General features: G+C 38.7%; 1 protein-coding gene across 3 annotated transcripts in view; it reads left to right on the top strand.

The window, feature by feature from the left end:
* The window catches only part of LOC106877899 (uncharacterized), a 64280-nt gene that overhangs the window by 25840 nt on the left and 11737 nt on the right, over positions 1-26703 (top strand). The window contains exons 1-2 of one of the 3 annotated variants that reach the window (XM_014926947.2): positions 11483-11621; positions 17174-17457. The exons of 1 other annotated variant lie outside the window; for it this stretch is intronic. In XM_014926947.2, the coding sequence (XP_014782433.1) occupies positions 17174-17457 (284 nt within the window). In that variant the 5' untranslated portion in view covers positions 11483-11621. Of the gene's footprint in view, positions 1-11482; positions 11622-17173; positions 17458-26703 lie in introns of those variants that run through there. One more of the 3 variants, XM_052967079.2, reaches the window with a different exon arrangement.

The following is a 26703-nucleotide window of genomic DNA, read 5'->3' as shown; positions in this document are numbered from 1 at the left end:
AAACGCTATCATATTTACCCGTAATAAGTAATTTCTTCAAATAGTTAAGATTAAAATTATTTACGATTCAAATTATTTATCTAAACTTTCGTAATTTATTAACCTAAATTAGAGCATATTTTAAATATTGATAAACTCTTGTAACAACCAAAACATACAAAATTTATGTACGTTTGAATATACCGGTATGGTTTTTTATTTTTATATATACGCGTGTATCTGTGAGAGAAAATGTGTATGTGTGTGTCTGTGTATACATATTCAGGGTTTTGTATAAACTAGAGGTGTTTCTATAGACTTCTTTGTGTACATATACGCATTATCATTTATATTTTTATTTTTACTTTTACCCTTATGTTTACTCTTATTAATATTATTAAAAAAAAATATATCAATATGCATTTACGTATGATTTTTTGGATGTATGTATTTTTTCGTGTAAAGATGTATTTATTTACACATAGGTTTATTTAAATATTCATATATGAGTGTACTTGTGAATAAGTATGGGAGCATATTTGTGTAGATGTATTCTTTATATATAAAAAAATACATGTCCATATTTAGATGTATGTGTGTGTGTAAATATACATGTGTGTATATGATTGTGTATACAGGTTTATGTGAATGTGTATGTCCACATGTGTATGTATATGTATGTATGTATATGTATATATGTGTGTGTGTGTCTGTGTATGTTTATATATATATATATATATATATATATATTTATATGTATGTATATATATATATATATATATATATATATATATATATATATATATATATATATATATATATATATATATATATATATATATATGTATGTGTATATATGTATATTTTTATATATATATATAAATATATATATATATATATATATATATAGATATATATGTGTGTGTGTGAATGTATCTGTATGTATATATGTATACTTGTGTGGGTGTGAGTAGGTATATATGTGTGTATATGTGTACATATCTATGTATATGTATGTATATATAAGTGTGTATGTATTTGTATAAATCCATATGTATGCGTTATTAGGTTCTGTATGTATGTACACATATCTGTATGTATGTGTGTGTATATATGTATGTATGCGTGTATGTGTGTTTGTGTATATATATGTATGTGTGTATGTGTATATGTGTGTATATGTATATACATATATTTCGTGTTGCAAGACAGTGTAGGAGAGAGAATAGTGATGTTGTAGGAGAGAAATGTGTTCGCATGGATGATGGTACGCTTGCATTAAATGAGGATGCAAAGAAAGAGGTCTGGAGATGCCACTACGATAGATTGCTTAATAAAGAGAATGAATGGGAGAAAGAGAGCCTGCCGTATGTCGACCCAATAGAGGGACCAGCTATCCGAGTTGATAGTACCAGGGTAGATAAAGCTATTAAGAGTATGAAGACCGGGAAATCCCCCTGCCCATCAGGAATCACTGCAGAGATGCTCAAAATATCTGGCAGTGTTGGCTATAGCCTAGTCACCCGTATTACGAACCAGGTGATACACGAAGGAGTCATACCCAATGACTGGTGTAGCAGCATCATAGTCAACTGCTACAAAGGTAAAGGTGACGCTTTAGATACAAATAATTACAGAGGCATCAAGCTGTTAGATCAGGTTATGAAAGTTACAGAGAGGGTCATAGCCCAACTAATTAGGGAGCGAATCAATTTAGATGAGATGCAGTTTGGGTTCGTGCCAGGTAAAAGCACTACTGATGCCTTATTTCTAGTGAGAAAGTTGCAGGAGAAATACCTAGCTAAGGATAAACCTCTGTACCTGGCTTTCGTTGACATGGAGAAAGCCTTTGACAGGGTCCCCCGATCCCTTATCTGGTGGTCAATGAGGAAACTTGGGATAGAAGAATAGTTAGTGAGAGCTGTGCGAGCCATGTACAGAGATGCTGCCAGTAAGGTGAGGGTTGGAAATGAGTACAGCAATGAATTCCGGGTAGAGGTAGGGGTCCACCAAGGTTCCGTCCTCAGCCCCCTCTTATTTACCATAGTCCTCCAGGCAATCACAGAGGAGTTCAAGACAGGTTGCCCCTGGGAGCTCCTCTATGCTGATGACCTTGCCCTAATTGCGGAGTCACTATCAGAACTAGAGGAGAAGTTTCAGGTGTGGAAGCAAGGTCTAGAATTGAAGGGCCTTAGAGTCAACCTAGCTAAAACCAAAATCCTAATAAGTAGGAAGGTAGATAAAACACAAACCCCTTCAGGTAGATGGCCCTGCTCAGTATGTAGAAAAGGAGTAGGTAGTAACTCTATAAGATGTACCCCGTGCAAGCTATGGACACATAAGAGGTGCAGCAACATCAAAGGCAGGTTAACTAGCAAGTTAGCTTTTGTTTGTGGCAGATGTTCAGGTGCAATAAAGACTGTAAACAAACAGGAAACAACTTCTATCTCATTCCAGGGTGAAAAACTAGAGGTAGTCAATAGCTTCCGCTATCTGGGCGACCAAGTTAGTAGTGGGGGTGGGTGCGCTGAAAGTGTAGCTGCTAGAATAAGAATAGCCTGGGCAAAGTTTAGAGAGCTCTTACCCCTGCTGGCGACAAAGGGACTCTCACTCAGAGTAAAAGGCAGACTGTATGACGCATACGTACGAACAGCCATGCTACATGGCAGTGAAACATGGGCTGTAACTGCTGAGGACATACGTAAGCTCGCAAGGAATGAAGCCAGTATGCTCCGTTGGATGTGTAATGTCAATGTGAATACCCGTCAGAGTGTAAGTATCTTGAGAGAAAAGCTGAACATTAGAAGCATCAGTTGTGGTGTGCAAGAGAGACGATTGCGCTGGTATGGACATGTGGTGAGAATGGATGAGGATAGCTGCGTGAAAAAGTGCCACACCCTAACAGTTGAGGGAACCCGTGGAAGAGGTAGGCCCAGGAAGACCTGGGCTGAGGTGGTGAGGCAAGACCTTCGTACATTGGGCCTCACCGAGGCGATGACTACTGACCGAGACCTTTGGAAATGTGCTGTGCGTGAGAAGACCCGGCAAGCCAAGTAAGATCGTTGCCAGTGCCCCTGGACTGGTTCTTGTGCGGGTGGCACATGAGATGCACCATTTTGAGCGTGGCCGTTGCCAGTACCGCCTGACTGGCTCCCGTAGGATTTTCGAGCGAGATCGTTGCCAGTGCCCCTGGACTGGCTTGTGCGGGTGGCACATAAAAGACACCATTTCGAGCGTGGCCGTTTTCGTGCGGGTGACACGTAAAAGCACCCACTACATTCTCTGAGTGGTTGGCGTTAGGAAGGGCATCCAGATGTACAAACTCTGCTAAATTAGACTGGAGCCTGGTGTAGCCATCTGGTTTCACCAGTCCTCAGTCAAATCGTCCAACCCATGCTAGCATGGAAAGCGGACGTTAAACGATGATGATGATGATGATGATGATGATATATACACACATATATATGTATATATATATGTATGTATGTGTATGTATGTATATATGAGAAAACTCGAATTCTTTTTCTTTTATATATATGTATTTGTATGTATGTATGTATGTATGTGCATGCGTGTGTTTACGTATGTGTTTGTATACATGTATGTATATGTATATGCGTATCTGTTTATTTGGTTATAGGCGTAGATGTATATCTATGTGCATGTGTATGTGTCTATTTCTTTTTATGGGGACAAGCACACATATGTGTATATTTGTATATACGTGGGTACGTATGTGCATGTGTGTAAATGTGGACGTATGCGTGTATATGTGTGTGTGTATGTATGTATATATGTGTGTGTATGTGTATGTGTGTATATATATATATACACATTCATATGTGTTTATACGTGTGTATATGTATGTATGTGTATATGTGTATATGTATTTATGTATGCATGTATGTTTTCAAACATTTGTATGTATGTGTTGTCCAACCTACTATCCGGCAGCGTCCAATTCTCTAACGGTTTTTTTTCAAATGAATCACGTCATAACCTTATCCATCTATAGTTTTCATACTTGGTCATAATGTCTTACGTTTCAAATGATTCCTATGCTTTCCCTGATGAGAAGGTTACAATTTTAATATCACAGATCCCTATGGATCACATAGGTTGTAATCCTTTGAAACATATGTAGGAATAAAGTATGCAATTATAACATGCGTTTTCTCCATTCCTTAAATTTTTAAATATACTTAAATACCCAAAATTTCAAGGAGTCCCTGCTTTAAAACAGGAACAACACCAAAGTTATTTTGTGTTCTTTGCTACATTGGTTTCTATTAACCCATTTATTCTATCCGAAGAATTATTATTCATTAAGATAGAAGAAATACATATAATTAAATATATATATATATATATATATATATATATATATATATATATATATATATATATATATATATATATATATATATATATATATATATATATAAAATCCTGTTTATCTCTGTTCCCAATGCATTCTCAAACGGCTCAAACAAATAAAATCAAATTTTTTATGGTAATACTATGAGACCCCGTGAGTGTCAACATGTAATTTTTGTGGATTAAAACAATGCAGCATTGGCTCTAATTCCGTATTACGTCTCAAAACTCGAAGAATAAAACTGAAACCTTCGACGGAGTAACATAAATAGCTTCACTTTTATATTGTTTCATTTTTAATAGTTTTACTTTTGTAGTTTCACTTTTAATAGTGACACTCTTTCTCTTTCTCAACCTTGTTTTGTACTATTTTTTAACATCAAAAGGCTGAGACTGCCATTTGATAGAACGAATGCCTTCATATCTTTATGTAGGGACATTATGGCATTTAACATTTGCTCGGGAATCCCGAGCTTCGCTAATACTTTCCAAAAAGCCTGCCAATATACGGAGTCAAAGGATATACAGAGTCGTTTTCATCAAACCAATGTTGGTTTTTGTTGCATGAAAACCCAAGAACTTCTTTGGATGACTCATAAATAGTGTCTCTTAGTTGACCCTATGAGTCTTCCATATTTTCCGTGATTCTAACATTATGTAGATTCACTTCAACATTTAAATTTAATTTGTCAAAATATTTTCGTCGCTTTGAGACTTGCTATGCAAGTACACCTCCGTAACATTTCATCAAATGGGAATATTTTTGTTGTTGTCTTTGAAATATCAAGTCTCCTTATGAATTTTTTACGATTTTGTTTTATGGTCGGCTTTGGTCTCATTTTTATCTTACTACTAACTATAGCTTGGTCAGACCAACAATCCGAAAAGAACGTGATAATTTAACATCATTTCTGTCTCGGCTTCGGACAATCACATAGTCAATCAAATGACCATGACCTGATCTTGGATGATACCAAGTTATTTTGTTTTTATTGATTATTAAAAAAGTGTATAGGTGACAGAAAGTACAAAGATAGTATCAGGAGTTCAGTTGAATTCATTTTGCCCAGACCATGCTTACCAAGTATATTTGATCAAGAAAAGTAATCTGAACCAACACGGGGATTAAAATCTCCCAAAAGAAAAATCTTATCTTGATTGGGAATTTGGTTCAATGATATTCGTAAATCGGAACAGAGCTTATCTTTGGCTGTAGAACCAATTGTTAGTGCGTATGCACTTACAAGCGTAGCATATTTTTCAAAGTCAATTGGAATTCCCAATAACATAAGATGATCATTTATTCAATTTGGTAAAAATTCTGGTTTATGTGCAATACCATTACTAATAACGAAATTCATACCAAGATTCCTTTTTTTACTGCCTCTGATTTACCAACTCAGAAGAAAATTTACTCTTCGACTACTTCAGAAAACGAGCTATAAGTACTGTTTTGCGCCCAGGATGCTTTTTGTGACCCTGGAGTATGCGTACGTTCCAAGATGCTATACTCATGTCTGCGCATAGCAGTTTGGTTTGCCCACAGATAAATTGTAAAACTAGGAATATAGTTTATAATATCAGGTGTAGTAAGGGACGGTACAGAAACAGGACAACGATATACATTGAGGAGACAGCACGTAACGCAGGTGAGCGGATAAGTGAACACTGGCGGTAACTCATGGAGGAGAAAAGTTCAATTAGAACATGCAGTTCGGTTGATAACATAGATGTTTAGACATTATCAATACATAGAACAGACACAACACTTAGACAGATTACAGAGGCCAGACATATAGTAGTAGAGAGACCGAGCCTCAATAGAAAGCATGATTGGAATAATTCCATTACACTACGCAACCTGACGACTAAAGACAGAATGAGGAGAGAAAAAAAAGGACACAGATACAACTAGTGTAATACACAAACCCATACACACAAAACATACATACGCATACTAAAGACAGAATGAGAAAGAAGAAAAAGAAATAAAAGACAAGGGTACATAGAATATAACAGGCGAACCCATATACACGCACACAAAACACATACTAAGCACACATACACACGCAGATGTAAACGCATCCGCAGATAGGGATACATACCACAGAAAGACAGAATGGAATTAGCAGAATAGAGGAAACATATGAGACAGAGAGTCGTTGAAAAGGTCACAAGATGTGTGACGAAAGTACTTTGATAAAGAAAGTAAAATAAGAATAATATAGCGTGTGTTTAATTGGCAAAACATGACCATCCCCAAGTATAACACACACACACACACACACATGTACGTATGTATGTGTATGTGTGTGTGTTTTTTGTCTCTTACCCCTTAATAACTGATGTTGGCTTGTTTACGTTCCTGTAAATTAGCAGTTCGACAAAAACGGGAATACAGTAAGTATCACCCAAACCTCAAACTAAGTATTGAGGTCAGTTTAATCGACTATATTCTTCAAGGCCTCGACAAGGTCGTACTCGAATGACTGAAACCACTAAAAGAATAAAATACACGTGTATGTGTGTGTGTTTATTTATTTTTTTAGCCGGATCTTTACAATGCAAATCCAAAATTAGCGATTCAGCGAAAGCTTTTGTGTAGTTTTGGCCGGCGGCACCATCACCACTACCGCCGTCGCTCTTTTGTTGCTGTTGTTTACTCTTGCTATTACACGTGACCGTCATCATCACTGCCTGTGTTTATTGTTTTTAACTTTCCCTCCATTATTTCTCTTGCCCTACGTCAGCAATAATTCAGCCAATCATAAACCATTTTCTGCATCTATAGAACCAAAAATAAACATTACTTTCCCACCACCAGAGTTAATGTTGCTCATTCAGCTACCCCACCCACCCCACCTCCAGCGACACTCTTCCCCCACTACCATCCTCTCTCCGTCTGAATTCTAATTCTAACGCTGACCCCACTGATACTACCAGTTCACCCCCAAGTTGTATTCTCTGCACCTGTACAAGTCGCTATTACTAAGTTTTAGGTCGAAGGTTTTTTCTAACTGGACATGCAACCGATATCACTTCAGCTCTGACATCCTTAGTAGGACAGAACCTTACCCTGAAGTCCAGATCCCTGTTGAAAATTTTGCCGCCGCCCTCCAGGCTTTGTCCAAGCTGAAGCTCGCCAATTGGATCTCTAAGGGTGTTTGGACTTGTTTTGCCCGTGTTCTCTCGAAACTGCTGAAAAACGTCTGCATATCCAACAACATCTCTGATTGGCAGAAACTGTTCCTGTTCCGTTTGGTCTTTCTCTACGTAACGAATGGGTATAGTGGATCCCTCACTTCTTCCCTGAAACGGCAGTTCGAGCTGTTCGAATCTACCCCAACCACTGTTCATCTCAGGTCGGTCATCAGCTCAACCCTTAACAATGGTCGACCACCTAACTTGAAGAAGGCTGTTAATGCCAAATTCAGCGAATTTGACATTAATGGGGCTGTTATCCTTCTTTCCTCTCTGTCCTCCCTCGTCCCGTGTACCACAGATTCCATCAACCAACTGAAGGAGAAACATCCTCCGGCCCCTCAGATAATCATCTACACTGGCCGGACCCACTAAGTTTTCTACAACCCATCTTCACTCCTGACAATGCCAGGAGAGCAATTTCCTCTTTCCCAGCAGGTTCTGGTGATGGGATCGATGGCTTGCGACCTCAGCTGGGCTCAAACTCTTGGAGAACCAAATACAGTTTGTAGTAACGCCGTGAGATGCGTAGTCTCACGCATGCGTAGAATTAAACAACCAAGCGTTCCCGCTAAATTCATTCTCTTTCTTGCTGGCCAGCATAGAGCAATGGACGTGTCAAGAGTGTCTCTAACATTCGAACTCTGGAGACAGCCTCTTTACGTGTTAAGCTGTCTCTCTACATCTTTCGGACTTACGCTCGACAGCTCGCTCACACCTACATAACAACGTCCCAACAACAGAAGCTGTAACAACAACGTCTAAAGATGTGTAGTAACGCCTGCGCATGCGTAGTCTTACGCATGCGTAGAATTAAACAAGCAAGCGTTTCCCGCTCAATTCATTCTCTTTCTCGCTGGCCAGCGATTGAGCATGGACGTGTGTTTAAAGCTGTCTCTACATCTTTCGGTCTTATACTCGAAAGCTCGTTATTCTCACCTCTAAAGATGTATAACTAAAGATATGTATGTTTTACCAAGTAAATAAATGTTGTTTAAGTTGTTTAGTCTGGAGTTCAGCGTTCCGTCTATTTCTTTAATTTTATAGTAGAAAGTCAGGTATACAATCTAAAGATGTATAACCCACTTTCTACTAAAGATGTATATATTTACCACCTGAATAAATGTTGTTTAAGTTGATAGTCTGGAGTTCAGCGTTCCGTTATATTCTTTAATTTTATAGTAGGAAAGTCAGGTATACATCTAAAGATCTATAACCCACTTTCTACTATAAGTTCATAAACTTGTTCTCTTTCGAGAGTGCCCTTACCTATATTCGTCCTCTGTTCTGTGGGAGCCAAACGGTGACCTCCGCCCCATAGCAGTTGGTTATATTCTGCAACAGCTCACAACAAAAGTGTGCCTATTCTCAGTTTCTAACTGCCTGACCGGGGAATTTTCCCCTATTCAACTAGTGGGTACTAAGCTAGGCTGTGAGGCTGCTGCTAATGCCATCAGAACTTTCACCAATCTGCCCTCTCAGTCCCCAAAGGTCATTCTCAAACTAGACCTTGAGAATGCTTTTAACTCCATCAGTCGAAACATCATCCTCCACGCAGTAAGGGAGAATTCCCCATCACTTTATCGCTTTGCTAAGCAAGCATATCGGGAGCCCTCCTACCACTCGTTTGGTGACCACCTCATTCCATCATCTGCCTCTGGAGTCCAACAGGATGATCCATTGGGTCCTGCCCTATTCGCATTGGGTACTGATAATGCCACCAAGATGGGAGCCGACCCAGACCTGAATGTCTGGTACCCCGGTGATGCTTGTTTGGGAGGTCGTAGAGGTCTTAGCGTTAACAGCTCCAAATGAGAGCTCTGGCTCCTCAACCACCCAGCTTCGCATGAGCAGAGTACTAGACTATTTGTAGACACCCTCCCCTCAGTCATGATTCTTCCTTCATCAGCGTGGTGCTCCCTTGGAACCCCAATTACTGACCTAGCTTTCGAGTCCATCTTTAGATCCGAATTAGCTAACCTCGAACAACTTTTAAAAAACCTTGAAGTAATTGAGCCCCTTCCAGGTTTTTTTTATACTTAAGAATTATTTGTCAATTCCTAAGCTATTGTATTTTCTGAGAGTTAGTCTCTCTTACAGATTTCTGTCGTCTCTCCAATACTTTGACGACCTAATCTTCAGGAAACTCGAATGCTTGGTCAATATCAAGCTCTCCCCAGATCCCCGCGACAAAGCTGCTTTGCCCAAACGGTTTGGGGGTCTAGATCTGCGCAAGTTCTCGTCTTTATCTCTTCCCGGTTTTCTTTCCTCCATCCACGCTAGCTTTCCTTTGGTAGGCAACATCCTCTTCTCTCCAACAAGGACTAATTCCAACAGGGAGATGGATGGAGCTCTATCACAGTGGAGAGAGCTGGGTTTGTCAATTCCGATTACAGTGGAGGATAGACGGAAACAGAGAGTATGGGACAATCTGCCTTCAGGTGTCACGTTCAACTCTCTCCTTGATCAATCTGACCAATTTTCAAGATGTTGCCTACTTTCAGCTAGTGCAAAATTCTCGGGGGTCTAGATCAGAGGTTTTCAAACTTTTTGACTTGCGGACACCTTTATATTTCAGGCTTTACCTTAGGGACCCCCTTATAAACGCTTATGAAATTTATACATAAATATTTGCTTAAAATAACATATATTTTTACATTTATTTATTTAACAGTATTTAACAAATAGGCTTATTGTCAATTAAAAGATTTCGATTAAAAAACATATAAAATCAAATTGCCCATAAAAAGTATTTGCTGTCCACGGACCCCCTGTCTTGTCCTTGCGGCCCCCTGTGGTCCGCAGACCACAGTTTGAAAACCCCTGGTCTAGATTGATGCCCTGGTTGTAGTCAACATTGGAAGTCTACTCAATCTAGATGAACTTCGCATTTCTATCGCATTCAGAGTGGGAACTGACATCTATAGGTCTGCCACTGTGGTGGGCCCCTCGACCCCACAGGTTTTCACGGTCTGTCTTGCCGCCTAAATGCTGGTCGCTTCGCTCGTCACTCTGAGCTAAACCTAATCATTAAGCGGGCCCTGGCTCGGATTAATATCCTCTCAGTTCTGGAGCCGTCGGGGTTATCCAGAAGTGATGGAAAGAAACCAGATGGTCTTACCCTCTGTCCCTGGGTAGAGGTAGATGCCTCATTTGGGACGCCACAGTCTGCGATTCCTTTGCTCCCTCCCACATCCTGGATGCTGCAGTTAATGAGAGGGTCACTGCTTCCATAGCCGAAGGAAATGAACCCTGAAGTAATGGGTAAGTGGCGTTTGAGACATTCGGAGGGACTGGGCCACTAACCGTGGAGTTCTTGTCAACGTTATCAGCCCGCTTCACCGAGAGGGTGAGGGCGCTTGGCTTTCCTAAGGCTTTTACCTCGCCATCGCCCGTGGTAATGCTGCGACGTGCTGGCTTGCTTCAGTAGGTTCCGTTAAACTTTGTGGTGTGCGACTAGTAGCTGCGATAGAAAAATTCCCCACAAATGGTTTCAATACAGTTTTAACAGAAAGATTTAGAAGAATTAGATGAAAGTTCTCTGGTAATTGTCTTTCATGTAAATAAATGTTTATGTTAATTTTTATTCTTTTGACTGGGGTATTCTCAACGCAACAGTAAGGATGGGGTGAGTTGGGTATTTAATAGTTATTCCTCTATGACACCTAAAAAAACCAAAATTGCGTAAATGAATATGAAATTGAATTATATCTCAAGTTAGTTTCAGCATTTTTCTTTGTCAGACCTGTTCAACAAGTTTTAAACTTACATAAATCGTTTTCTATGTTTTGGTGGGAATAAAGAGGTTGGGTGGGATTTTTCTTTTTTTGCTAATGACTTTGAAATTGCTTTTTCTTTGTTAGTTGATATGGCGGAAAATCAGCGACCGGAAACTACGTATAGTCTTTAATTTAAAAATAAATTTGCGATATCTATTTCTAGAACTAATGTTCTAATTTCCCGTCTCTATATAAACTGAATCGAAGTAGTTTACATCCCTACTTTACAAATTAGAAGATCGTGAGATTCAAGAGTCAAAAGTCAAAAATCACGCACTGGCTGCTGTAAGTTTTCTTAATGTAATGTGTAAAAAGTGTGTTCATTATATAATAACATTGATATTTGTCTCTAATTCTAAATAGTTGTTGAAGGCAGTTAATAAGATGTGTGAAACATTACAAATATTGATTTATAGCCATGAAGAATCTTAGTAACATCTTTAATTCGGGCAAGGATAGAAACTTGCGAGTGTCATATTTTAACCAAGAATATTATTTCGGTGGCATCCTTTCGATATAGATATTTTATTTGTCATTCCTTCCCAGCTGATGGCGTGTTCGGTAAAATCCGTAAAAACATTTTATGCATTTATTTTTTGTTTTGATATACCACATAGTCTTTGATGTTCAAGACCAACTTTCATTTCTCTTGGCAGCTACCGTCACCGACACACTCACACACATACACACACATGCAGTCATTCACACACACAGTTATCTACAAACATATACATAAATCTGTTTTATGCTCATGTATTTTAAAAATATTATTATACTTAATTTTGATGTAATTATTTGGTACTTTTTGGTTATTTCACCCCCATTAAAAATGGGGTTATCTCCCCACTAAAAATGTGGGTTATTCCCATATATAAAAACCATCACTTTTTTCAAGTGAGCGGAGTTCATTTCCAAACACACACACACACGTATATACATTCCCACTGAGAAGAGGTGGGGTCAGCAAGGGCGGCGGCCCACAAACCGGACGAGGAAGAAAATACGAGGGTGTACCTTAAATAAATTAAAAAGAAACGAAGAAGGCAAATGAAAAGAAGCTTGTCAACGAAATTCCTAGGGAGATAAAAGAAAAACGAAAGAAATTAAAGAAAATGAAAATAAAAACGCGAAGTATGACAACAGTTACAAGAACAACTTCAACAGAAACGACAAGGAAAAGAAGCAATGGTGATGAAAATGTGGATGTATACTTATACATATATACATACAAACATACACACGCATGCATACATACATACATATTTATACACACAGGCCGGCGTTGGTGATTGACGTGGTTGAAAAGCTGGTCAGTATTTAATCTCCGTAGGTAATAAAATCTGGAGACAAAATTCTCTCCTTACTAAAAAAAAAAAACAAAACAGAAAAAACCCCAAACAAATCATGTCAGCATCTTTATAGGTACATATACACATTTAAATAAAAATGAATGCATATATACAAATCTATAAATGGATAGCTAGATACATACGTAATTGTATGTAGATTCAAATATATATTATACATACACACACATACACATACAATAAATGCAAAAAGATGAAACATCGTATTGAATCTGATAATATTTTTATAACAAATCATATGAAAAATAAAAATTAAGCATCTTATTGAATACCTATTGAAGAGGCCAAAAGTCAACAATGTGTTCAAGTATTGAATCAAAAGGATCTCTTTTAATCCAATCTCTTGTCACCACAAAAGCTCGCAGTAGACCTCTGTGAGTGCCATTTTGTCTTTTATTCATTTTTTTTCTTTAGCACTCTTCCAAAGTCTTTCAGTATTTTGGGTGTGAGCACCATTAGTAGGATTGGCAAAGTGTAGAGAATAATTCGCAGTGATAGGTTGAAAATGACCAATATTAATTATATTTTTATATGCTGACCATTCGTCACTTATGATGGTAGTACCTGGTCTTATATTACTTCTATTATTGGAAGAAGTATTGTGGCAGACCTGTCAAGGACAATAAACATGAAACACTCTTTTGTTTTGTCTACAAATACCTCCAAAACACATTATTGATGTAGTTGACGTCCGACGCAATTTTTTCTTTTAGAGAACATACTTTCGTCGATTTCAACAGTCATGTTGGGTCCTACGATCACTCTTGGGTTAGCCAAAATGTGTGCAGCACAAACTTCTTTCAAATAGTTATTCCAGTCAACAACACAAATAGCTTTCATTTCAAGCTCACGATCACAAAGTTCGATACTTGTCGTGTTGTGTGTCCAGCAATATATGAAAAGTACTACTTTACGGGAAGATAAACGTGAATTAGCAAACCAATTTTCTGTTCTTAGTCCTTGTTCTTGTCTGCATCCACGAATTCTACACCGCCATCTATTTTGACTTCCAGCTGAGAAATTCATAAAATGACCATTGTTGCATTTCCTTTCTTGGTGAAGAATTCCTTTTTCTTGAAAAAAAGTAACACTGGATGTTTCATTTTTGCAAATATCGCCTAGACGTAAAAGATTCATAATGTAACGTAGCCTCTGGTGGAATTCATCTCTCTTTTTCTTATATATACGTGCATTCGAACGTAGTAGGGAACAGCTAGTCTTTGGCCGCTATTAGGATCCTGTTGTGTCCACTACTCTGATTGGTTGGTATTGGGGCAATTTGCCTCTTACTCGATTGTGTCAACTATTGCATATAACTACGATCACATGGAACACTGTTCACTACACTGTTTTGACCTATTGCTCCCTACAAAAACTCACCTTCTACACGTTTTGATGTCTTTTGGTTTCAGACTTCTTAAGGTCTGACCACAAGACACAGCCAGTTCCAGCCGCAACGACGACACCTCTACCACATCAATCACCTTGAGACTCATATATATGCAAGTTTAAGTGGCGACAAGAGATTGGATTAAAAAAGTTAGAGCTTTTTGATTCAATACTTCAACACATTGTTGACTTTTGGCCTCCTCAATAGGCATTCAATAAGATGTTTAATTTTTGTTTTTCATATTTGTTACAGAAATATTATCAGATTCAATATGATGTTTCATCGTTTCGCTTTTCACGTTTAGTGTGTGTGTAATATATATATATATATTACACACACACACACAAGTGTTAATTTAAATTTGGCTATCTAGGATCGAATCCACTTCATGCCTGCAAGATCCATTACATATATATATATATAAATCTATAAACATACATTTATGTTTGTATACAGCTATACATTATTTATATATTTGTATATATGCATTCATTTATTTTTTAAGTGTGTGTATATGTGCCTATAAGGATGTTGACATGATTTGTTTTTGTTTTTTTGTTTGGTAAGGAGAAAATTTTAAAAATAAACAAATTTGGGAGAAAATGGGATGGGGCGGGGGGGGGGGGGGCGAAGTCTTTCTAAAAAATTTTTCAAAATATGCGCAAAAATACGGAGATTATGATTCTGAGAAAAATTTCCCAAAATTGTTGTAAAATTATTTTTTTAAAGATTTTTTCTTTTTCTAAATATGTGGAAAAATATGGACAAAAATTTCAAAACGTTTCTGTAGTTAGGGTTCGGGTTTGAGGGTTAGGGTTAGTGTTGGGGAAAAAACTCAAAATTGAAGAATTTGGGGGGAAGGTGGGGGGAATTTAACAATGCCAATTGTTGGCAATTTTCTGGAACGTCCATATCCGGAAACGGGAATTTTGGGCAAAAAAAAAAAAAGATTAAATAAACAAATTTGGGAGAAAATTTGGAGTCTGCCGAATGTTGACCCAACAGAGGGACCAGCTATCTGAGTTGACAGTACCATGGTAGATAAAGCTATTAAGAGTATGAAGACAGAGAAAAACCCCGGCCCATCAGGAATCACTGCAGAGATGCTCAAAATATCTGGCAGTGTCGGCTATAGCCTAGTCACCCGTATTGTTAACCAGGTGATACACGAAGGTGTCATACCCAATGACTGGTGTAGCAGCACCATAGTCAACTGCTACAAAGGTAAAGGTAACACTTTAGATATCAAGTTGTTGGATCAAGTATTGAAAGTCACGGAGAGGGTCATAGCCCAACTAATTAGGGAGAGTGTCAGTTTAGCTGAGGTGCAGTTTGGGTTCGTGCCAGGGAAAAGCACCACTGATGCTATATTTCTAGTAAGACAGCTGCAGGAGAAATACCTAGCTAAGGATAAACTTCTGTACCTGGCTTTCATTGACATGGAGAAAGCCTTTGACAGGGTCCCCCGATCCCTTATCAGGTGGTCAATGAGGAAACTAGGGATAGATTAATGGTTAGTGAGAGCTGTGCAAGCCATGTACAGGGACGCTGTCAGTAAGGTGAGGGCTGGCAACGAGTACAATGAAGAATTCCGGGTAGAGGTAGGGGTCCACAAAGGTTCAGTCCTCAGCCCCCTCCTATTCATCATAGTCCTCCAGGCAATAAGAAGCATCAGTTGTGGTGTGCAAGAGAGAGATGATTGCGCTTGTATGGTCATGTGGCAAGAATGGATGAGGATAGCTGTGTGAAAAAGTGCCACACCCTAACGGTTGAGGGAACCTGTGGAAGAGGTAGACCCAGGAAGACCTGGGATGAGGTGGTGAAGCACGACCTTCGAACTTTAGGCCTCACCGAGGCAATGACCAGTGACCAGGATCTTTGGAAATATGCAGTGTATGAGAAAACCCGGCAAGCTAAGTGAGACCATAATCCATGGCCTTTGCCAGGAGTGTAAGCCAGCTCACTTATTCGTATCTTTACTTCATTGGACACTAAACTCTGCTTGTTGAGGCAAGTGAAATTGAAATCGAACCAAATTCGACGACTGGCACCCATGCCAACTTCTTCATTGGATACTAAACTCTGTTTGCGAAGACCTGTTGGGGCAAGTGAAATTGAAATCGAAATTGTAATTGAACCATATTCGATGACTGGCACCTGTGCCAGTGGAGCACTAACAGCATCGTCCGAGCGTGATCATTGCCAGAGCAGCTGTCTGGCTTCCATGCTAGTGGCATGTAAATAGCACCATTTGAGTGTGATCGTTACCAGCGTCACCTTACTGGCACTTGTGCCGGTGGCACATTAAAAAACATTCGAGCAAGGTCATTGCCAGTGCTGCTGGACTGGCTCCTGTGCAGGTGGCACATAAAAAACACCATTTTGAGCATGGCCATTGCCAGTACCGCCTGACTGGCCATCGTGCTGATGGCATGTAAAAGCACCCACTACACTCTTGGAGTGGTTGGCGTTAGGAAGGGCATCCAGCTGTAGAAACTCTGCCAGATCGGATTGGAGCCTGGTGCAGCCATCTGGTTCGCCAGTCCTCAGTCAAATCGTCCAACCCATGCTAGCATGGAAAGTAGATGTTAAACGATGATGATGATGGGACTAGTTGATTACATCAACCCCAGTGTTTCACTGGTACTTAATTTATTAACCCCGAAAGGATGAAAGGCAAAGTTAACCTTGGTGGAATTTGAACTCAAAACATAGTGATGGGTGAAATACCCCTAAACATTTCATCCAGCATGCTAACGATTCTGCCAGCTCACCTCTTGAAAGGCCTGAAATTATGATTGCTTTCTATTCAACAAAATGTAGCAATGAAGACAAAAAAATTGCCTGTTGGGGTCCCACGAGGTAATCTTGAACCATTCTATCTTATAGGATACTGACATTCTGATAGCTTACTTCACTTATATTGCTAATCTTATTCATATTAACACACCATTACTAGTGTCCCAATTCTAGTGATTATCCTTATGAACTAGGGAGGACAGTTTTACATTTACTAAATTAAGATTATTTGAAATTTATCAAACAATCTGCAGCTGAAATTAATTCTGTCTTCTTTTCAGATGTGTGCAAATAAGTTATTTCTGATTTTCGTGATAATGGATATATGTGTGTATGCAAAATTAAATGAGTTTAAGCGTGCTCCAGACATTTCGTACCGTCCAAAAAAGCCAAAACATCAAGTAATAAATGAGATTAAAAAAAGTATCATGTTGGAAAACCTTGTAAAAACAAAATACCCAGGTATATTTCATACTAAGAAAGAAATTGAAAACAAGTTATCAAGAGATATGCCACAGCCGCCTTCATCCCGCCCTGAATATGAGAAAAAATCTTGCTGTCAAGTGTAAGTACTAGTAAAATTTTCATTTTGGTTTTATTTACTTTTATTATAGTTATTATTATTGTTGGCATCATCATCATTATCATTGTTACCACCACCATCATCATTACCATCACTATCACCATCATCATCATTACCATCACTATCACCATCATCATCCTCATCATTACCATCACTATCACCATCATCATCATCATCATTACCATCACTATCACCACCATCATCATCATCATTACCATCACTATCACCATCATCATCATTATCATCATTACCCTCACTATCATCATCATCATCATTACCATCACTATCACCATCATCATCATTGTCATCATTACCATCACTATCACCATCATCATCATTACCATCACTATCACCATCATCATCCTCATCATTACCATCACTATCACCATCATCATCCTCATCATTACCATCACTATCACCATCATCATCATTACCATCACCACCATCATCATCATCATTACCATCACTATCACCACCATCATCATCATCATTACCATCACTATCACCACCATCATCATTACCATCACTATCACCATCATCATCATTACTATCACTATCACCATCATCATCATTACCATCACTATCACCATCATCATCATTACCATCACTATCACCATCATCATCCTCATCATTACCATCACTATCACCATCATCATCATCATCATTACCATCACTATCACCACCATCATCATCATCATTACCATCACTATCACCATCATCATCATTATCATCATTACCCTCACTATCATCATCATCATCATTACCATCACTATCACCATCATCATCATTGTCATCATTACCATCACTATCACCATCATCATCATTACCATCACTATCACCATCATCATCCTCATCATTACCATCACTATCACCATCATCATCCTCATCATTACCATCACTATCACCATCATCATCATTACCATCACCACCATCATCATCATCATTACCATCACTATCACCACCATCATCATCATCATTACCATCACTATCACCACCATCATCATTACCATCACTATCACCATCATCATCATTACTATCACTATCACCATCATCATCATTACCATCACTATCACCATCATCATCATTACCATCACTATCACCATCATCATCATTACCATCACTATCACCATCATCATCATTACCATCACTATCACCATCATCATCATTACCATCACTATCACCACCATCATCATCATCATTACCATCACTATCACCATCATCATCATCATTACCATCACTATCACCATCATCATCCTCATCATCATTACCATCACCATCATCATCATTACCATCACTATCATCATCATTACCATCACTATCACCATCATCATCATTACCATCACTATCACCATCATCATCATCATTACCATCACTATCACCATCATCATCCTCATCATTACCATCACTATCACCACCATCACCATCATCATTACCATCACTATCACCATCATCATCATCATCATTACCATCACTATCACCACCATCATCATCATCACTATCACCATCATCATCATTACCATCACTATCACCATCATCATTACCATCACCATCATCATCATTACCATCACTATCATCATCATTACCATCACTATCACCATCATCATCATTACCATCACTATCACCATCATCATCATTACCATCACTATCACCATCATCATCATCATTACCATCACTATCACCATCATCATCCTCATCATTACCATCACTATCACCACCATCACTATCACCATCACCATCACTATCACCATCATCATCCTCATCCTCATCATCATCATCATTACCATCACTATCACCACCATCATCATCATTACCATCACTATCACCATCATCATCATTACCATCACTATCACCATCATCATCATTACCATCACTATCACCACCATCATCATCATCATTACCATCACTATCACCATCATCATCATCATCATTACCATCACTATCACCATCATCATCATCACCATCACTATCACCATCATCATGATGGTAGTGTGAGTCATGCTTTTTTTCCCACTCTTAGTTGTGACTTTATTCTATGCTTTGTCAAATGAAATTTTCTTTGGTGTACATGCTGAAAAGGATTAGAATTACTTAACTCTTTAGCGTTCAAATTAACATGTCAAAAGTAATCTTTATTCATTTAAATTTTAAAAAATTAATCTGGTATTATCTTGTAGCTTCAAGAGTTGAAAGATGTAATTGCTTATTTTTAGAACAACATTGCAGGGTAGGTGTGAGATACTGGTTCTGGCCAGTTTGAGCATAAAATGAGTAGAATATTTGGGCCGGATATAGCCAGTTTAAACACTAAAGGGTTAAGGAAGGCCTGATTCTGATACTCAAGGATAGAAAAGAAAAAAATTATTTTTATAGAATTTATATTATTTCTTACACATGCTGGCTATATTTTCTCATTCAAAATGGCTACTAGACATAAGATGAAATTTTGCAATGACAAGCGAGGTGAAAAAGACAAAACAAAAACAACATACACAAGTAAATGAATAAAGAATAAAGAAAACTATGAATCTTTTAAGGAACACTTAAATAGAAGAAAAAAATACAAACAGTGTAACAGATAATTTTGAATATAGCAATAACAACGGCAGCATTCCTACTGGGTCAGGCATTTTGAACATCTTATATAGTGATTGTGTTAAAGCTCATCTTGCCTCATTTGTGACAGAATTTTTAGATCCAACACAATTCCCAGAAAGGAAAAGTTGTCTAGAGAACTTTATAAAACCAGACACGGTTGCGTTGCTGCAAGATGTAATCCTAGAAAGAACAAAGAAAATAAAATTACATATCTGTTTTAGAAAGAATAGTACAAGATTAGAATTAGTTTTACGACAGCAACTACAAACATTCCTGGATATCTTATGAGGAATATTTTTCAATTCAAAAGTGAAATGCCCACGGGCATATAGTGTAGTGGTTAAGAGCGCAGGCTACTAACCCCAAGATTCCGAGTTCAATTCCAGGCAGTGACTTTAACGATAATAATAATTATAACAACAACAACAACATCAAAAAATACCTTAGGAATGAGAACCCAGGTTCAAAATTTCCCTAAGACACCTGATGAAGGCTGGAGGGCATATCAGCCGAAACGTGTTAACAACAAACAAAATCATCATCATCATCATCATTTAACGTCCGCTTTCCATGCTAGCATGGGTTGGACGATTTGACTGAGGACTGGTGAAACCGGATGGCAACACCAGGCTCCAATCTAAATTTGGCAGAGTTTCTACAGCTGGATGCCCTTCCTAACGCCAACCACTCAGAGAGTGTAGTAGGTGCTTTTACGTGTCACCTGCACGAAGGCCAGTCAGGCGATACTGGCAACGGCCATGCTCGAAATGGTGTCTTTTATGTGCCACCCGCACAAGCCAGTCCAAGGGCACTGGCAACGATCTCGCTCGAAAATCCTACGGAAGCCAGTCAGGCGGTACTGGCAACGCCCACGCTCAAAATGGTGCATCTTATGTGCCACCCGCACAAGAGCCAGTCCAGGGGCACTGGCAACGATCTTACTTGGCTTGCCGGGTCTTCTCACGCACAGCACATTTCCAAAGGTCTCGGTCAGTAGTCATCGCCTCGGTGAGGCCCAATGTACGAAGGTCTTGCCTCACCACCTCAGCCCAGGTCTTCCTGGGCCTACCTCTTCCACGGGTTCCCTCAACTGTTAGGGTGTGGCACTTTTTCACGCAGCTATCCTCATCCATTCTCACCACATGTCCATACCAGCGCAATCGTCTCTCTTGCACACCACAACTGATGCTTCTAATGTTCAGCTTTTCTCTCAAGATACTTACACTCTGACGGGTATTCACATTGACATTACACATCCAACGGAGCATACTGGCTTCATTCCTTGCGAGCTTACGTATGTCCTCAGCAGTTACAGCCCATGTTTCACTGCCATGTAGCATGGCTGTTCGTACACATGCGTCATACAGTCTGCCTTTTACTCTGAGTGAGAGTCCCTTTGTCGCCAGCAAGGGTAAGAGCTCTCTAAACTTTGCCCAGGCTATTCTTATTCTAGCAGCTACACTTTCAGCGCACCCATCCCCACTACTAACTTGGTCGCCCGTCAAATATAAATAATGTGAATAATGAAAAGTAAAATGTTATAGTATTGTTTGCTGCACTTTTAAAATCAAAGACTCAATCAAAACAGAGTAAAATTATTGGATATACCTCTGCCCATACAGTTATGTCCAAGTATATGAGGCAAAGAACCACAATGGTGACCATAAGACACAGTAGAAATGATGAGTATCCATGGCTGGTCACCACTTTTCTATTTCAGTATGAGCAGGTGGTTAATGTAATGCAGACAAGAGATGATATGTGATAAAGGAGAATCAAAATAGATTCTCCTAATGACTCCCAAAGCCTGCAAAAGCCACACCAGAACTGTGTTCAGTTGAGGGTGCTAAGATAAAGGCTATGAGTCAGCTAAGCCAGCAGCAGGAGCATCAAATCCTATTTCCAGAGCACCATCAATTACAGCTCCCAAAATAGCAGAAGAAATTGCCTTGCAGCATGTCCTAGAAGCAAGCAGACACCCCATCTCCTCATTGCATCATGGTGACGAGGAAGGGATAATGGTTGCACAGACAAGTTCTCAAACTTACAGAAGAGATAAGGTTTGTAGGCAATGCTAATTGAAACAGATTCACAAGCCTACAATGACAGTTATCTCACCTGATCAAACATTCTAGAAGATTCCAGAAAATTCTAGGCAAACATAATTAACTCCCCCTTTGCTAATTTACTATACATAACTCTGAAATAGCATGCAGGAGGTCGCTAGTAGCACATTGTTTATTTAAGTGGTATTCCTGTTTAAATCAGTCTCTCTTCTTTAATTGCGTCTTTGAGACACGAAAAGGTTCACAGTGACCTACAAAGAGCCAGGCACATAAATTCGATATCTGATTTCCTACCAATAGTTCATCATGGTATTCTTCATCTAGTGCCTGTGGAAAGTAAATCTCATAGCTTGATTTATTTCTATTTACTCAAAGTTATCATGGAACATGGAAAGTTGTTCAAAACCGTTTTTCTTCTCAGAAATCTTTATTGAACATTGTTTATTCACTGTATGTGTTCATTTATCATGTGTGGAATAAAACCTTGAACATGAAGCTATTCACACAGGATGAGTGTTATTGTCATTTATTGCACAGAGGTATTTCAATGGTTATTGGATTAATGATTCAGTCCAATTATTAAAGTGTCAACGTTTTTATTTCCGACTTCCCATGCTAAAGGTTAAAAAAAATCCCTAAAAGAAAAGTCAACTCTAAAACATTTAAAACAAGTGATGAGGGACAACTTCCACAAAATCATCATCATCGTTTAACGTCTGTTTTCCATGCTGGCATGAGTTGGACAGTTTGACTTGGGACTGGTAAGCCGGGAGGCCGCACCAGGCTCTAATCTGATCTGGCAATGTTTCTACAGCTGGATGCTCTTCCTAACGCCAACTACTCCGAGAGTGTAGTGGGTGCTTTTTATGTGCCACTGGCACAGGAGCCAGTCAGGTGGCACTGGTATTGGCCATGTTTAGATGATGCATGCTACCGGCACAAGAGCCAGTCTGGGTGGTGGTATCGACCACATTCGGATGGTGCTTTTTATGTGCCACCAGTTTGGGGAGCCAGTTAAGTGTGGATTCAAATTACATATACGAAATATAAGTCAATTAATATATTGAAATTAAAATTTTCACGCTGCATTACATGGATATTTTACTACAGTATACACCCATACTAGACCATCTATAATATACATATATATATACATCAAAATACACAGATGCATGCACATAGTTACATACATATACAGGCATATATATGTAAGGCATAAATATACACACATATACACATGTACACATACACGCAACCATGCCCGCGTACGAAGAACTCTTGGTGTATACATATAGAAGTAATTTAGAACAGACAAGATAGATAGGAAGTATACCTTAAACGTAGGGAGGGGGGAAAGAAAAAGAAGATAAGAAGGATCTAAACGTAACAGCTAGCGAAAGAAAGAGAGGAAAGAAAAAAAAAAGAAAGAAAGATAGGTGGCGGAATATGTATAACAAACGTACACAAAATAAAATTACATATATATGTATGTACAAAAGCAATACAATTAAACCTTGGGAGAGGCATTATGCCGGTAATAAACACACGCACTGGTTCAGTCCTTTATTAATTTATATAGTTTTTTGTTAAATTATTTCATTGCACTCTTGCAATCTCTTCAGTAACTTGTCTCTCCACTTCCATTATACAAAAGTGTATATTAGTATATAAATACACATATAAGATCACGTATATAAATATATGGAAATATGCACGTAACTACACATCCACACAAATATAAGTGTATACATGCATCCATATACATCCATGTACGTATGTGCACAAGTTTAAACATACACGCTTACTTACATATATACATAGACGCACACATACGAATACATATGCATGCCCTCAATACAGACGTCCACATAAAACATATCAAGGTCCTGACGTATATCTACAAACAACTTTTTTAAAAATTGCTGAGGGTATAATAATAAAAATCGGATAAATGACACGGAACATGGAACACCATATAGCGAATTATCTATAAATATTACGTTTAAATGGGTTTTTAAAATACAATAAAATGAAATAGAAATAGAATAAAATCTTAAACATGAAAATAACATATACATATAACAGTCGAAGGTTTTTTAAGAAATATGTCGAAATATACACAATATCTTTGCAATGCAAAATAAACCATGCATTACAAAATACAAATCCAACAGTGTTATTGAAAACTAGTTCAAGATTAAAAAAATATATGCTATCCATATGGTATTTTGTTAGCCGACATTTTAAATTTTGTTGCGTGTCTGCGGGAATTCAAGAGTTCGTGTCTTTGATTCAAAGCGCTATTGTCCTGGAATAAAATACAAAATTTCTCCAACAGACATAAATTACATTTGATGGGTCTTTTATGCGCACCGTGTCTGTAAGGTGAAGCTTTATCTAAAATTCTCCATGTCACGTTGAAAGGCCGGGTTTCATTTTCTTTTAATTCCCAGACATATTTTGCCAAGCTGGTCTCTGTCCTATTTTCGGGGTATCGGAAGGAATTTCGATGAGAATAAAATCGGATCTTGAAAGAATTTTCAGAAGCCCCTGTGTAAGTTCTATATTCGTGTGAGCCTTCTATCTGCACTTTGTCTCTATACACGATTGCTTTCTCCAGACATTTTCCTTCCAACGGACAGGAGGTCCCAACTTTGAAATTGCAGTTCTTAGGAAAAGAATCGGCACTATGGTTATTTGCAATTATCTTATTGTTGTGTTGGTTAATGAAAGAGGCGAAGTTTTTGCAACAAGAATAGCTGATCTTAAGCGTTCTTCTATTAAATATTGTATAAACCTTATGGTTAGGTTGAAAATGTCTAGAAACTAATTTTAAGAATTCCCTACCTATATTTGTTTTTACGGCCATATTAAAAGCTAAGTTAAACCACAAAACCCTCCTAGTTCTAGTTCTACGTGTTGCAATACTGCTAGCATTAATTTGGTTATACTGGATCTTCTCAGAGAATCCACTATTCCTTAATGCGCTATTGTAATAAGGTGCAGCATTTTGAAATGCTGCCTCATCCGAAGAAATTGACGATATTCGTCTACTTACATTACTGACTAAGTTCCTGAGAATAACTAGCGGGTGATTGGATTCTTTGCTAATATAAGATAGCTTATCATTAGGCTTACGGTAAGGTTTTAATTTATCTGACTGTAAATCTAAATTTATATCTAAGAAATCTACACTTTTATGGTTAATATCTATCGTAATCCGTAAGCCCCCAAGAAAGCAATTAGATCCTTCCTTAGCTTATCTAATTCATGGCCGTTTAAATTATGAGTGCCTATAAGGCTGTCATTCTTATATAATCCTGCGTCTATAAACGGGAATTCTAGCTTTAGATTGTGCAAAATATAAGCTCCTATGAGCACACATAACTCAGTTCCGTTGTATGTCCCCATCGGTACATCGAAAAGAGAATCCTCACTCTTTTTGACCCAGGTAGAATTCTCGTAAAAAAAGAAGTGATTTCCTCGCATGTATGATATCTAATTCCAAGTTATCGATGTTGACATACTGCTTGGCGAAGTCTAATGCTTTTAGCAGCAAAGGCCTGGATATTGACGAGTAAAAGTCAACGATGTCAAATTTGTAGTTATGTTTATGGCTAATCCCTTTAAAGCAATCTATTACTGACTTGCTATTTTTCCAAATCCATAAATTTAATTCACTATCTAACTTAATTAAAATATGATCTAAAATATATTTGTGTGGTGTGATGGAGGAAAAAAGACAAGAAGCAAAAGGACAGAATGAAACGTTGGACCTTACCTTGTCGACCGCAGCGGAGTACACGATCGCTCCTGATCAGAACACGTCTTTCTCGTAACCTCGCTGTTTTCTGACTGACCCCACGTGCTAGCCTCCGACCGCGTGTCGCTGACTTCCGGTCTGGGTTCACTTCTGTTTGCCTCACCTCTCTCCACCACAACACACAGCTCATCACAGCCCATAACACCACACGCCCCCTGATCTATAGATCATTCAACCGGCTCTCCCGCTCACTCCTCGCTCCCGAACTACCTTAATTGGTTTCATAATCAGCCAACCAGGGAGGAGTGTACCGCTCCCTCTGTGGTCGCTGTGCGACCCCGGGACTGGCCTGAATTCCTGGCGCGCTGCCTTCAACATCTTGCCTACTGCTGCTGTCTTCATCATCCTGCCCACTGCAGCTGGTTCCATCCTCTGAAGCACTGACAATCTTCCGCACATCCAAAACATGGCGTGGCATACCGTCGACTGAGACGTTGTTCTTTGAATTGATGGAGGTTATAGTTCCTTTCCCCCATTGTGATGTGCACCGTGCATTTGGGGGTTTTACCCAAACTTCTTCCCCGATCTGCACGAAGGTGTGCTCTTCTTCTCCCCGGAGTCGCATTGATGCAATACACGGGTGCCTCCATTCGTACCTGAATATTGCCCTGTGTGGCACCGACTCCTCAGCCTGTCCTGACCTGGGCGACATGTTGTACCAAAATACGGCCTCGATTGGCGAAATGTGGCCCCTCTCTGCCATGGTCTTGATGGTACGATGATGCCTTTCCACCATTCCATTTC

This window comes from Octopus bimaculoides, chromosome 4, assembly GCF_046866305.1.
Source record: "Octopus bimaculoides isolate indiv1 chromosome 4, ASM4686630v1, whole genome shotgun sequence".
NCBI lineage: Eukaryota > Metazoa > Mollusca > Cephalopoda > Octopoda > Octopodidae > Octopus > Octopus bimaculoides.
Note: the sequence above shows the minus strand (reverse complement) of the source record. Positions and strands in the feature narration are given on the sequence as shown.